Source organism: Eriocheir sinensis, chromosome 8 (assembly GCF_024679095.1).
Source record: "Eriocheir sinensis breed Jianghai 21 chromosome 8, ASM2467909v1, whole genome shotgun sequence".
NCBI classification, from domain to species: domain Eukaryota; kingdom Metazoa; phylum Arthropoda; class Malacostraca; order Decapoda; family Varunidae; genus Eriocheir; species Eriocheir sinensis.
In genome coordinates, this window is record NC_066516.1 from 12,571,068 (window position 1) to 12,586,639 (window position 15,572).

Below are 15,572 nucleotides of genomic sequence, written 5' to 3' on the forward strand. Positions count from 1 at the left end.
GCTTTGCAATGCCAGGAGACGAAAATTCCTTGAAATATTTTGGGAGGCTAAAATTATGGGTGGCTGAAGCTCCCTTTCCCCTTCCCAGCCTCTCTTGGCGCCTGAGTGGAGTGCTGCCTCACACACAGGATGCGGCGGGCGGTGTGAGGCTGCTGCTAATGCAGGATGGCCATTGATTGTGAATGTGAGGGAGCCATTATTAGCAGCAGCCAACTCAACCGACTTATGGCTAGCAGTCACGACAGACTAAGTTTCATGCTGAAACTCTGCATTATCACGGTGTGTTCATACAAATGTATGCATGATATAATACACCAAGAATGGGTAGCCATTGAAAAGTACAAAACAGTTGAAAATAATTAGTATATAAAAAATACATTTTTTTAAATCTTTTGAACCTTTTCTAGAGAGAAGAAATAAAAAAAAAAAACGTTCATCTTGTCGCAGACCCTCTGGACGCACTTGTCGACTTACTAGGTATGACACACACACACACACACACACACACAGCGCGGGTGCGGCCCACGCCACCGGCTGTGTGGGGGTCGGGGCCCCGCCGCCTCCCTACACTTCATCGATCGTCGCCGCGGCCCCGCCACCTCCTCCCGGGCATTCCTCCGAGATAATAAAACACAAGGCGCTTTCGTGACCTTTCTTCTTTCTTTTATTATTTACTTGCCAACATAAACTTAGTCTCGTTGAAGCGCTTTCACTGTGGAGACGTTTCGGCGCCGTCGCTCGCAAAAGCGTGTCGCCGTGTTCCTGCTGACAAAATGCCGTGTCGCTACAGCGGCGAGGTAACGGTCCCGTCCACCCCCCGGGCCAGCGGCAGTGACGCTCCCGACGGAAACGGGGGTACTGAGGCGCCACGGGGGTCACGGCTCCTGTTAATTGCCTCACACACACACACACACACACACACACACACACACACACACAGTATTCTTCTTATAGAGCCTGAAGCGTACTCTCAAGGCATGATGTATAATTTAACTTATTTTAGGCCTGTCCATGATTATGCTGCTGTGATCTTGAATCCCCGCTCTGAAGAAGCAGAGAGAGAGAGAGAGAGAGAGAGAGAGAGAGAGAGAGAGAGAGAGAGAGAGAGAGAGAGAGAGAGAACACACACACACACACACACACGATACAGTTGTTAGCTATCAACAGTGTGAGCTAAATTAAGAACTTCCAAGAATGTCAGTAGTTCATTTTTTTATATTCGTATTGAAACATAAATAAAAAATTAAGTAAACTAACTTGCGGCCGTAATTACGTATGAAAGAAGCAAAGAACTGCCACTAAACTGCAGTAGATGAATCTCTGACCCTACGTAGAGGGATTTCTGGGGGATTTTTTATGTCGGATGCACCGAGAAGTGCTTAAAGTCTAGTGATTCTGGAATAGAAATGGAGTCGAGGTGTTTCTAAAAGTATTAAAAGATATAGTTTACTTAGTTAATCTGTTCGTACCGAGCTAAGCGCTGATATCAGTGAGGCTTAGTAGGTATAGCAAGTCAGCAGTGTATTTTTACCTGTAGTTGGGAAAGGAGATGTAACATAACCAAGTCAGTAAAGTTGTAACGTAAGAGAGTGCTGATGTAGGACAAGGGTGTCTTTCTAACTAACGAGAGACTAATTAGGGTGTCTTTCTAACTAACGAGAGACTAATTAGGGTGTCTTTTTAACTAACGAAGGACTAACGAGGATGTCTTTCTCCCCCGCAGTGTTGACATTGGTGTTGCTGGTGGGCGCGGTCAGCTGCTCCCCGGTACCCAGCGAGCCTTCCCTCCAGGCCTCCGCCACCCACCATGGCACGTCGCCTGCCGGTGCCGCTCCCCTGGAGATCACCCACGGAGCACATCAGGTTACCTTTGAAGTGAACGAGGAACTGGGTGAAACTACAGCGTCGACTACCTCTTCAGAACTCTCTGGCGAGGACGATCCCCCCATCCCCACAGCCACCACCCCGCCCGTCCTGCCCGATGGCGACACCCACGCCCACGACGCCCACCCGGCAGTCACCGAGCCGCACCGCACGCAGCCCCACCAGACCCAGCAGCCTCAGCTTAGCCATGGGAGCCCCCTAGTCATCCAGCCCCATGAAGTCCACGACACCCATCACCATGAACCATTCCCACAGTTACATGTCACTCCACATCATGATCTACAGAGTAATAGTTCACATTCATCACACTCTCAGCCTCAGACTTCGATCCTCCAAGTCACTCAGCCTAACGCCACCACCTCAGGAGTCACTCACAACCATAATCCCGAGGCAAACGTCACTCAGTCTCGTGCTACAGACCAAGAAGCTTCTCCGTCTCATGAAAGAAGCTCAGAAGAAACGCTGCCTCACATTCACAAGGTAACAGAGGAAACAAGGGAGACAGTAAATGAAGAGGCTGCTCCGCAGACTGCTGGGTCCTTGGAAGCTTCCACGGAAAAGTCCTCTTCCTCACGTGAAGCAGTGGAGCACTCCTCTGAACACAAAGGTTTGCAGTCACCGATAAAACGAGAGTCCACTGAAGCCTCAACCAGCCGTGAGAGCATTGAGAGAACACAACAGTCCAAGAGCAACTTACAGAACAGCAACAATGGCAGTGCAGTTCATCACACCCTTTTCCATCATCACCCCCATGAAGAGGTCGAGACAGTAGTTGAAGCTGACTTACACTCATGGGAGAGCAGTGAGCACAGACACTTTTCTCCCTCTGCAATTAAAGCTGCTGCAGAAGCTAAAGTCCTAGGAGAGGATTTAGCAGGTGAAAGAAATGAAGGCATTCGAAATGTAGCTGCCCTAAATGGAAGGGTCAGTGAAGCCCTTCAGATCGGAGATTCCCATGAAGAGGGAAAGGAAAAAATTGAATATATTGACACTGTAGCATTGTCAACAGATACAGAGGAGGATACCACAGACGAAATTGTAGCTGGAGGGCAGCAAGTGTCAGAAATCCAGATTAGTTTGGCAAAAGATGGAGCACCACAACATTCTCATGAGACGACGGGGAATGATGGCAAACCATCCGAGGAAAGAACTGAGGGTGACATCAAGAGTCAGACTCATGAACTCACTGATTCAGTTGAGAAACAGAAGGAATCTGATGAAAATAGGGAGAGAAAGCACACTGGGGAAATGGAAGAACTTCCTTCACTGGTGATGGACAGCTCTTCCCCAATTGACATAGTGGAAAGAAGTGAAGAGGCTGAAAGAGAAGTGCTAGAAGGAGCTGCTTCTGAAACTGTGGTTGAAACAGCTCCACGAGAGGCAAAGCTCACACCACCAGCAGTAGTTGCTGAGGAAGGCAGGCGTAGATCTCGCATATATCCCAAGAGTAGTACAGAAGAGGAATCTCACAGCACGACCCATGAAGAGGCTCTCAAGGTACAAGACCAGAAAGAAAGTCAAAATACCAGTGACTCAAAGTTACATCAGGGTGGGCTGGAAAGCATGAGCATGACCTCCCCTAATCCTGACACACCTCAGGGAGAAGGAACACTTCTTACCGAAGAAGCAGAAGCTACAATAGTACCACCAGAGACTTTTACAGAAGCTGATGATACTCCTGCGGCAGAGGCTGGAGACAAGACTGTGGGAACTGAGGAGGGTTCAGTCCCAGCTCCAAGTGCTGCCCCGCTACCCACTGAGGATTACACCGATAACTACAGTGACCCGATCAGCACAGGGAACCTTCCAGACCTTGTAGTTACTCAGGAAGAGATTCCCTCCTTAGAACATCCTCTGACAGACCTCCCACTCCTGTCAACCAGGTATGGGACACTACATTTTAATAGGGCACCAAAATTTTGATTTATAAGTTTTGATTTTTTAAATAACCCACACCAGCATATGCAATATCTTTGGGGAAAAAACTAGAGATTAGCATGTTTCAAGAAAAGTGTTTAGTGACAGTGACAGTGCAATATTATTTTTTTCAATTATATTCTCTTTTATTTTTATTTTTATATGTACTTTAGCATGTGTTTATTTTGGCAGATATCTTTATAGTTATACACTTTTTTTACCTGCAGTGGGCTAATTAACTACACGAGTCACAAAGGAAATGTGTATAAAAATTGAAACTGATTGGGAATCATATTATATGTTATGAATTGCTATCCTACAACTCTTCTTGACCCATAGATCATGTGATTTTCTAATGATAATCACAGCTGAGGGGGCAGTGTATTCGGGGAGCCTAGTTTGATAGCTTAGAGTGTGTTCCTCTCAGTACAGCAAACTAATATAATGCACAGGCATCCATTGGCATAGTTAGGCCTGGGCACTGGTGGTTATAGCCCCAAATGTTTTGTAAAAAGCCACGGATCTCGTATAACTTAATAGCTTTTGTATGCAAAAATAAGACCAGCCCTGGTTGGAATGAACAGAAAGTTTTAATTCTTGTTAGTAGTACAAGAATTGATAAATCACGTATGGAATACATTTGAATTGATCATGTCCACTCCACGTTCCTATCATTTATCCATGACCACTTGGCACTGTTGAAAATCAAAAGTTTATTGGACTGGGGTAAGCCCTCTCTAGATAATGCAAAAAATATTTATTGTAACCTGCAGCACCCAGAAGGTTTGGTCCATAAGTTATTTATGAAATTGCATTTTTTTTTTTTTTTTTTTTTTTTTTTTACTTTTTTTATTTGCAGATGATAAAATGTACTGTCTCCATTCTCCACCTGGTAATATTTATGCCAGGAGTTGAATCAAAGCAAAAATTGTAGTGAGGTACATTTTATTCCTAACAGTGACAAAGAGACTGCTGGGGGAGGTAGTCTGAGGAAGGAGGGAAAAGTGGCCTGGGCTTTGCCTCCCCAGCAGGAACAAGTGAGCGCTGTGGCTCCAAACTCCCTCACTCCAGGCTGCATCGTGGCCATCGTGTTTGGCGTTATTCTTTCAGCAGTTGTTGTGCTGGGTGAGTAGTACTTACCTTGTTGCCATGTTGGATTTGAATTAACCTCATTTTGTTGTGTCTCCATATCTGTTTGTGGTGCCTTTACTCCCCTGTCATGCATTTCACATATTTCTCTAAATACATATTTCAAGCTACTAATAAGAATGAGTTACTGCAACATGAAAACCAGGATTTTTTTTTTTTTTCTTTTTTTCTTTTTTTTTTTTTTTACACCAAGGGAGACAACTCAAGGGCAATAAAACAAAAAAATAACAAAAAATCCCACTGAGCACTGCTCTAATAAAGAGAAATAGAATAAGAGGCCAAAAGAGAGGTCATCTTTGGGAGAGGAGGTGTCTTGACTCTCTTCTCTAGAAAGAGGTCAAGTTGTAGGCAGGGGGAAATACAGACAAATGAAGAATTAATTGAAACTGCCTGAATGCTTCAGGTATTGGAGGCTTTGTGGTGTATCAGCGGCGCACTCTCAACCGACCAAAGGTGTTGGGGTCAGACAGGGGCTACGCCGGATCAGACTCTGGAGGCTACATAGACGACCAGGTGCGGGTGTCCTACGTCAACTCTCAAATTGATTCACCCAAGGTAAGGTTGTCCCAGACACTCACAATACCTGGGGTGTATATTAAGTGGGCAGGAACACTTCTAAACTTCTAGTAAAATTGAAATAACATTGGTGTGAGTTGTAGGCATTAACAAAAAAGCTTAATATATATCCATCACATTGTGTGGAGTTCTCCTAAGAAATGCTATTAAGTTCTTTTTATGTCATTTTTATTTTTAAATATTCACTCCACATCAGAGAACATGTTACGTACTTTTATCTTCTTTATAAGAAAACATGATGACAAAGAAATATGAGCTTGAAATGTTGGAATTACATCATCATGCTATTATTATTATTATTGATATTATTATTATTGATATTATTATTATTTTTATTTTTATTATTATTATTATTATTATTATTATTATTATTATAATTATTATTATAATTATTATTATTATTATTATTATTATTATTATTATTATTATTATTATTATTATTATTATTATCAATATTACTATCGTTGTTTTTGTCAGTGTGAAAACACCTTTTCAAGTTAGCTGTTAATCTGTGTGACAAAATCATTAGCACATATAGATCATGTTGTAGAATAACTATGCATCAAAAGTTTGTCATAGTAAAACAGGGTGAAGTTGCTAAGAAATATTTTCTTGAAAAATTGGATAGGAGAGAAAACTACAAAAAGAATTCTGAAAAGTACCCTGAAACTAAAAGAGCATGACTCTGATGAGCAGCAAAAAAACACAATTGGTAATTGGGAGAGCAGTACATTATGAGCTGTATTGGGTGATTTTATATACATATTAGAAATTGGTTTCATGGCCCAAAACCATATTTGAGATGCTAAAAATAGTTTATATCCAAAGTAAAGAATATTCAAAATTCTGTAATCAGTATTTGTGTACTGGTTACATTAGTTCCTTCATAGTGGAAGAATCAGTAGATCACCAAAATAATAAAATAAAGCTACAGAAATATAAAAACAGTCACTCAGTTTACCTGACCACTCCTATTAGTTATTTGCAGTAAACAAAGTGACCAGCTTCAAATGTTTCTTCATGTTTAAGGGTGTTGGCTTATAGGCATTTGCATGCGCTGTGTGACACCAATGGAATGGTTGGCAATTACGGGTTCAGTCTCGGTAAATGCATCATAACATTTTCAACTTTTTTATATTTTGAACTTTCTTTAATTTTTTTCTGAAAGATTTAAAAAAAAATGTTGTGTATTTTGGGCTTTTTTTTTTTTTTTTTTTTTTTACTGTTTCCTTGGGCATAGGTCATTTTATTATGCTCCACGGCTACTACCACTATCAGATTTACAAGGATAAAGTGGAAAATATTATAATTGATTCTCCTTTTCCTAGGTGTAGGAAGTTTAGAATTTGAACAATTCATCACATCTATAATACTATATATTATTATAACTTTTTTCTTGTAGATGTACTGTATTTTGGACAGGGTATGTACAGAATTTCTGCATCCTTATCTAGATGATATCTGAGCACTAAGAACTCAGAAACTATCATTAGTTTCCTCATAGTCTGCATGAACTCACTCGAGTAAAAGACTCCATGTCTTGCCAGGCTGGGACTTAAGATCAAGTACTAAACGTATGCTTACATTAAATGAATGTAAGGGGCTTTGAATTTTATTTAAATTGCTTTAGAATTATACTCTGCAGTGCTGCACGTTTTTTCTATTGTGTAGGATTGTCATTCTGGGGAGGACCCAACGCTGCAGGAATTATGAGGCTTTTCACTGGAAAACTCTGCTAAAATATATGAATTTTTAATATGTACTAACTTTTTTTTTTTTACATATATATTATTACTCATCAAAAGGAGAACTCCATATTTTTATAACATTTCACCCTAATATTTGCATGTCTTTCTTTTATAACTCACTGGTTCTTGGGATCTTTCACTTTGTGGCAACTTGGGATGGTGCAGGGCCAGACCTACCAGCCCCCTCAGGGAGAGCAGGTGCCACAGGTCCTTATACATCTAAGAAGCCTCAAGCCCTCATTCCCTAAGGGTCTTGCGGCAAAGTTTCCCAAGGCTCTCCCATCAATGCCCAAGGTTGCTCCCATGAACCTTCCCAAAATTGGCCAGTTCATCAGCAAGTGTGAGTGGGATGAGGCACCTCCTCTCCCTGCCTGTAGGACTCTAGTGAAGCCAGAGTGCTAGTATACATCTTATAAGTTGTCATGCAGCTAAGAATATTGTCAAAGACATAGGGAACATTGATATTACCCAGTAGGCCAGAATAGCTCTTAAAATGTGCATACAGTACTTCCTTCTTATGAGGCTAATTATGTTTAGTGCCAAGCATTCCAGTCTCATCCACTTGTTTAGATTTCCACTACCATGTGAATGAGCCAAACTTAAGACATCACAGTGCTGCATTGCAGATTAAACTTATACATTTGAAAAAGTAATGTATTATGTATCTTTATATCCCCATCTCCCTCACAAATAGAACAACTACATGTATTTAGTCAGATGTCCACTATGTTATAGTAACTAAAAATACATGTAGCCTACATCTAGCCGAGAGAGAGAGAGAGAGAGAGAGAGAGAGAGAGAGAGAGAGAGAGAGAGAGAGAGAGTGTGAGAGTGTGTGTGTGTGTGTGGGTGGGTGGGTGGGTGTGGGTGTGGGTGTGGGTGTGCATCTCAGGAATAGAGATCTGGGAGAAGTCATTGTGGTGCAGCAGCAGCAGATATGCATTATTTTTTCCATTACAGAAGCTAAATTCAGGGTTAGTTAAAGCTCTGACATATTGAAAACAACCTCAACATTTTGATGGCAAAAGTTTTTGTACTGTACTTCCCATTTCACAAAATGATACCAGTAATTAAATGCACTGTCTTTCATCAACATATTGTTAGAATAATGCAAGGCAATATCTGTCTCATTTAATTTTCACCATTGCTGTTTGTTAATGCTTAACAGATGATTCTTCAAAAATTTTTTTATATAATTTCTTTAAAAAAACAAGCTATTTTTTTTCCATAATTTGATTTATATACCCACTTGAAAGACTTCTAAGCTGTATGATAGACAAAAGCTGTCAAGTACAGCTTCTATATGCCTGTTGCCTAGGATGTATTTTGGTGGGACTGTTGAAAGTAGGGATCTTGAATGAGAGGAGTGATGGCTATCACTTGAGAAGCCAAAGTGGCACTCTTAAACCTTGTCCAATATTCAGGGTTAGGATTTTGTTCCATACATGGAAAGTAACTGCAGACCTATTTTACATACAGTTTTTGATTTATGATAGCTGCATTGTTTTCAATTTGAATGTGATTTACAATATTGAAGGAGGCATTGCTGAATGATTTATCTTCATGGTGTTTATAAGATATGAATTGGGAGATAGAGTGATCTAGATTTTAGTGACTGTAGTTAGTTTGATATTAGAAATTTGAGATTCAGAAACTTAGGTTTTTTTTTGTTGTTTTTGTAGTTTGTTCATTAGAAGGCTAGAAATTTCTTATTTACCCTTTATTATTCTGAAATAGAGTTGTTTCCATAACTGCAACTTTGGAACAACTTAATTGTAACTGTGGCCTGTAGATGATAGTGTTATTATAAGTCAAATCTAAATTTTTTAATTTATATTGCTTTAGTGATTGAAATTAATCAACTCTAATTTTATGGACTTAAATTTAGGCTTTACTCAACATCTTAATACATGACATATATACAACTCTTAAGGTTCTGTTTAACTGTCTGATTTATTTATTTCAGGGGAGTCCAGAGGATCTAATCAGTCTGGACAATGACTCCTTTCTGAATAGCTTGGAGTCCATGACGATCCAGAATTTGTGGACTGACAACATTCGGCACACCAAGTTGTAGCCCTTCTACTCCAGCCCATCTTTCTCTTGTGCTTGCCAAAGAAATAGGAAAAATATCACAAAAGGTAAACTGTGAGAAAGGTACTTTATGATCTTTTTATAAAACTAGATCTCCATTTTCCTTAGCTAATCCAGCTTGCACATGGAAGCATGGGAAGAGGCCATGAAATGCTGCTAATGATCTCTGATTGGGTCAGTGCTGTGTGTGACTGTGAGTGAAGTGTCTATTGTTTTAGGTGAACGTGGATCACTTGAGTGTGATGCTTAAGGATGCATGTGCATTCTTAATTTGCCAGATATTCCTCCTGTAATTTTAGTGAAGTTTTACTGATTCTAGTTGCTTTTACCAAGTTTTCAAAGTAGTAGATTAACTACCATTTTGATGATATATTCTTATAATTTTTTATACACCATATCTAATGATGAAATATGTTTAGAAGTTTAGATGTGGCATATGTTATAATATGTTGCAAAAATTATCAGTATATTTTTTTCTGCATGTGGCATAATTAATTTATGATACAATATGTAAATGTTTCCTAAATTAATATTAGTTTTGTGGTATTTTTAGGTATTTAAGAAAATGTTGAAAGTTACTTCGGTTTAAATTTTTGGCTCCTTTGGATAAGTGGATATAACAGAGGCTGATGGAGAGGCACTATGACTGGTGGAATTTTTAAAAGTTATTAAATTACCGAATTCCACTTCATCTTTATTTAACTGGTATGGCTTTTATGTGAGTGAATACCTAGTAATGGACAGAAAATTATTCATGTCAACATTTGCAGCTACATCATTATCACCACAGTTATGATGCCCATCATCATCAAAGACCATATGTTGACTAAGATTTGAATGGTAAATTAATTGCATATTCTTGGAGTAATTGCATGAAATATGAAAAAAAATAATTGCCATTCATTTATTTATATATATATATATATATATATATATATATATATATATATATATATATATATATATATATATATATATATATATATATATATATATATATATATATATATATATATATTATCAGTGCTTTTCTGGCAGTTGCATTTCAAATTCTCAAAAAAGACAATTCATGTGGTATAATGTTTGAATAATAATCCTATAATCTTACCTGTGATTTTTTCAGGAAGTGACAAAATATAATTTGATGATGAATATGACTGTGGTGATTATGATTAAGGTGCAGTGGTAATTAAAAATATTAAACATTGTGTTGTTCTGATTAAATTTTCAGAAACCATTCCTTTAGAGTAACACAGAATAAGTTCCATAGCTTTGAAGACATTTGCATTTCCCAAAAAATATATAGTATAAAAAGTAATGCAAATTATCTTTGACTTTATAATCAAATTAATAAGATTATTTTGCACAATGGTGCTTTGCAAATAATCAGTCCCTTCTTTTTCAGTATCCACCATTATTTTTTTTTCAATAACATTATTAACAGAAGGAGCAGTTAGTGTATAGGCAGTTTAAACAGTTCCTTAATTAAAGTTAACATAGTTGATCGACTCAGAGCTCAGCAAGAATGCTTTTTTTGACATTGTCAGTATAAAATGCAATCCCAGGAAAATCTCATACCAGTTATAACAGAAGTATATTTGACATTGTCAGTATAAAATGCAGTCCCAGGAAAATCTCATACCAGTTATAACAGAAGTATATTAGTCTTTTTTTCCAAATGAAAATTAAATTCAGCCAGCTCAAGGGGAAATTACAAGGCAACACTGGATTACACTGAATCCACATGTTTTATATTTTTTCACTATATTGGCATCTCAGCCACTTGTAAAGATCATAAAAATATTAACTTAAATCTAAAAAATACGTAACTTTATTCTCAGTGAGAGGATGAATGTGAGCAATTTCATCATTCATGAGTTTCTTTGCCAAATAAATATAATGTGATTACCAAGTTTATATATATATATATATATATATATATATATATATATATATATATATATATATATATATATATATATATATATATATATATATATATATATATATATATATATATCTATATATATTCAGTGCTTATGTGTTGTTAAGATGATAATGTGGCTGGTCAGGGATGGCTCAGTACAAGAATCAGAGGTGTATATGCAATAATTTTGCTTGTGAGCAAAGTGTCACATAGGACACAAGAGCTGTCAGTGTCAAAGCCACAGCTATTCTGGAGTACAACTGGTATAGGAGTTAATCCATAACTCTGATGTAAATATGGTGCAGTATGTACACTTATTACTTGGTGTAAGGTATCAAAAGGTCTTACTGCTTTTCCAGAACATATACCCATACAGAGGCCATGTTCAAGGGTGTTTGATGTAATCACATCCTTTGGAGGAGACTTTAAAGCTAATTGTATTGTTTCCATGCTAATGTCTGATTTTGTGTGTGCAGGAAGGTGTTTTATTGAAGGTTGATATACAAATTATATGATGCATTAATTTTAATATTGTTATTAGAATATATTACATCCATTTAATTAATAATAATAATTATGTAACTTTTCCTTTATCTCCAATCACCATTATCTATATATTTATAGTACTTGAAGTGTACATTTTCCTTCTCTTAAGTTGATAAGATTCTTTTAAGTGAAACCATTTCTATTTAATGAATGTTCCAGTTCAATGTTCATATACTTATTCCCGCTCCTTCATGCCTTTTTTCTCGTGTTTCCTGGTGTTTCAAAGGCATTTTGCAGAGTAAAGAATGGAATATGTATAATGACATGCTGTAGTTGATCATTTTGAGACAACTGAGGACTGACTAAAGTGAGCCTATGAGTATACTGTAGCAGTAATGCATAACTGTATTAATATGTATATGCCTGTGTGTGTGGGGGGGGGGGGGGGGGTGAGCATCATTTGATTTTTCTCCATAAATGGCAGTATACTTTAAGATAAGACAGATACTTGTTGTGAAGTAAATTACATCCTCCAGATGGTGGACAGAGGGAGTTAGTATGTTGTTCCTGAAAGAAAACTTCCTCCAGCCTTAACAGCCAGCATAAAACAGGACAGTCAGTACAATTTTGTTTTCTATGGTTGTACAGATTAACACTCAATGCTGCAATATCCATCATCATGTGCCACATGTCGGATGTATATGTTTTTCCATTGTGATTATTTTATAGTTTCATTTTATAAGTATTGCATTTAGCCACACACTTTTGGATGACCAATTGTATGTAAAGAAAAGGCTAGTCATAAAAAATACTATTATTAGTTTTCCTTCAAGAAACAAAAGTCATTAGAAAATCATAAAAAAATAAATTCTTAGTTGAAGTTTCAAGTTTTCAGTTGGTTTGCTAGTCACGGTATCTCAAACAGTAACAGAGAACTTTTGACTAGTTGAAATTTTCCTTCTGCCATTTATTGCCTTCACCTTTATGAAGGGTTAATGAATCTAGCATCACATGAACATTTTGAATCAAGTATCAGTAGGTTCTAAAAGTCAGCCTGATTTACCTCAGTTTTAAGTTCTTATAAGTAATTTAGTCAACATAGACTCTAGTCAGCATTTGCTACTGTGTATGATTTCATGTTATTTTCAAAGTTAATTTTATCCTGGCATTTGTAAACACTTAGGATTTTGTATGGAATCTTTGAAAACTTGCTCTACATCTTGCATAATTATTATAAGATATTTGTATGTTCCATGTAACTTAAAATTTATGAGATATAAGATATACATTGTCATTGACTTCATCATGCTAGCCGGATGTTTGGTTCTGAAGAAGGTACATATTCATTCAAGAATGACTAGATGATTATGATCTTAATTTTTACATGAATGTATAAATCTTTTATATTACACAAGTTGTAAGAATGTATTGAAATTTGCCATCCTCATCTCCTAGGATTGGAATTGAAGGTGCAACAGTATACTAAGCAAGCTGCAGTTTTCAGGAGTTGTCATGTATCAGACTGCAGTCGTGGCGTGTCACTGGATATACCAGTGACCATGCAAGGTTAACAAGCTGAATAGAACAGTTCTTGATATGTTTTCATAATATGATGGATTTATGATGTTTTACCTTGTAAATATTTAATCAAGTGGCAACACTAAGTTCCTTTTGATGTTTTGAGGGTTCTACATTTTCAATATTCTAACAACTGAGCATTTCCTCATTAATGATATACATGTTCTTTGAGAAAAAATACAGAACAAAGTCCATACTTTCTAAAGTTTTCTTAAAAGAAAACTCTAACCTTTGAGAGGAATTAAAAGATGTGGTGCAATGCTTCTTTATACATAATGAGGTTGAAGAGTTCACAAATTTTATGTACAGATATGCATATATTTTTATTTTGATAAATAATGAGTCATTCACTATTTAGATTCAGGAAGAGGAAAAGGCTGTGCCCTCTTCTAAACAATGCAGTGTTGTTAAAACTGTTGGTAATGGAGACTATACATATGGGTTAGGGAGATTCTTTTTTTGATCATTCAGCTGACTGCTCAATCTATAATGAGATGACAGTGTTGCTAAACAGTTGCCTCAGTCACCCCACTGGTGTGACTGGACATGGTTCTTCTCTAGGTTCTAAATCCACAGAATCATTTGATTCTCATGTTCCTAACTTCTAAAAAATGCTTCTTCACCAGTGCTGGATTAACACAAAAATATGCCATTTCATAGCCCAGTCATTCTGACAGCTTCCATAAACCACAGATACTGAAACTTCTGCGTAAACTAGTGGCAAAAGAGAGAAATGTAATTGCACCACAACATAGATTTTGTGATAGAGTGATGTTTAAAGGCAAGTTTTTAGCATTGTTGACATCCCATTTAATGGTGAACATATTCTCTACGTCCATAATACTGCACCATTTTCCTTAAATAAGACAGGCTAGTGGAGAAAAAGTGGTGAAAAGAATGTCAACAAGTGATTTTGGCTAAGTACATCAAGAAAATTTAAAAGATAACTGTATATTATGAAAGAGTGAAGGCTGAAAATGGGCTCAAGAGGGCTGGTAAATGATTAACTGAATTAAAAGTTTATCAGGAAGTTTACATAAATCATGTTATATATTTTTTTTTCTGAAAGTTAGATTGACTTTTAATTAGGTGCTGCATCATACATTGCCAGCGATATTGTGCTCATGGCTCATGTCAAGGTCCGAGTTAAATTCATACAGCATTTGAATCAATGTGACCCATTTCATTGAAATTTCTGATTCCTGCTGTTTTTTCAAGACTTCCATCTCCATCCTTCATATGTTAAAAGCAATTATGATTGAATTGACTAAGAGATATTTTATTTCAGACTGAAATTATAATTTCTCTATATTTATGTTTCATACTCATGCTTACATTTTGGTATCAAAGCTATTTTATTAAATGCAGAAGAAATTGAATTAAAAGGCAGTGATGATGTAATGATGTGCACAGCATTCTTTTGGTCATACTAAAGTTTGGCTGAAACAGCTGTTTGCCACCACCACCCATCTTCCCCTTAGCTCAGAAGGAAATGTCATCACAAAGAGAGAATCCAACCCTTAGAATAGTCCATAACACCAACATTTTCAGCAGCACCATTCCCATTGTTCATTGAAGAGTGTGCCAAATCCTCTTTGCTGAGTCTTTGCATATTTAGAGAATATATGAAATGTATTCTCATGTTGGCTTCCTCCAGTTTATGTTAAAAGAAACTACTCCAAAACATTTGCTTCACTTCGGTGAGTACAAAACCTGGGCTTCGACATGTGATATTTACCCGATCCGAAATTGCCATTGACGCTAAAAGAGGCCTCATAACTGTTCACTTAATCATGGCAGCTAATATGGATAAGTAAATAAGCAATAGATTTAAAAATTATATTACCTGACAGCATGGTGCAGCCCTAATATTACAGGGAAATCATGAGTTTGAAGTGGCAAAAATATGGCTACATGATTTTGAGACCACAAAATATGAGGCCCTCCAAGTCAGGCATAAGTATTCATTACTATTTCTATATCCTGTTTTTGATGTTTACATGATGTCCTTTTTCAAACCAAAGATGTATAGTTTAGAAATAAAGTTGCAAATATTAAAGATTATGGTCATGCATCTAAATGTTTCATAACCTCTAAAGCATAAAATGAGGGAAAACTTGAGTACTTGTTGGTTTAAGAATTTACTTCCTTCAGTAGTTAGTGTGAAATTCAGAAGTTATTCTCAGGAATGAATTTTCATAGAAAAGGAAAAA

At 37.0% G+C, this 15,572-nt stretch overlaps 1 protein-coding gene across 4 annotated transcripts in view; it reads left to right on the forward strand.

Annotated features, from left to right (window-relative positions):
- LOC126995529 (uncharacterized) overlaps nucleotides 1-15,433 on the forward strand; it is a 137,913-nt gene extending 122,480 nt beyond the window's left edge. For 2 of the 4 annotated variants that reach the window (XM_050855156.1, XM_050855155.1), the window contains 5 exons: nucleotides 1,724-3,767; nucleotides 4,760-4,926; nucleotides 5,354-5,505; nucleotides 7,440-7,614; nucleotides 9,241-15,433. In XM_050855156.1, the coding sequence (XP_050711113.1) occupies nucleotides 1,724-3,767; nucleotides 4,760-4,926; nucleotides 5,354-5,505; nucleotides 7,440-7,614; nucleotides 9,241-9,275 (2,573 nt within the window). In that variant the 3' untranslated portion in view covers nucleotides 9,276-15,433. Of the gene's footprint in view, nucleotides 1-1,723; nucleotides 3,768-4,759; nucleotides 4,927-5,353; nucleotides 5,506-6,928; nucleotides 7,409-7,439; nucleotides 7,615-9,240 lie in introns of those variants that run through there. The other 2 variants (XM_050855157.1, XM_050855158.1) reach the window with 2 other exon arrangements.
- Nucleotides 15,434-15,572: the final 139 nt, after the last annotated feature.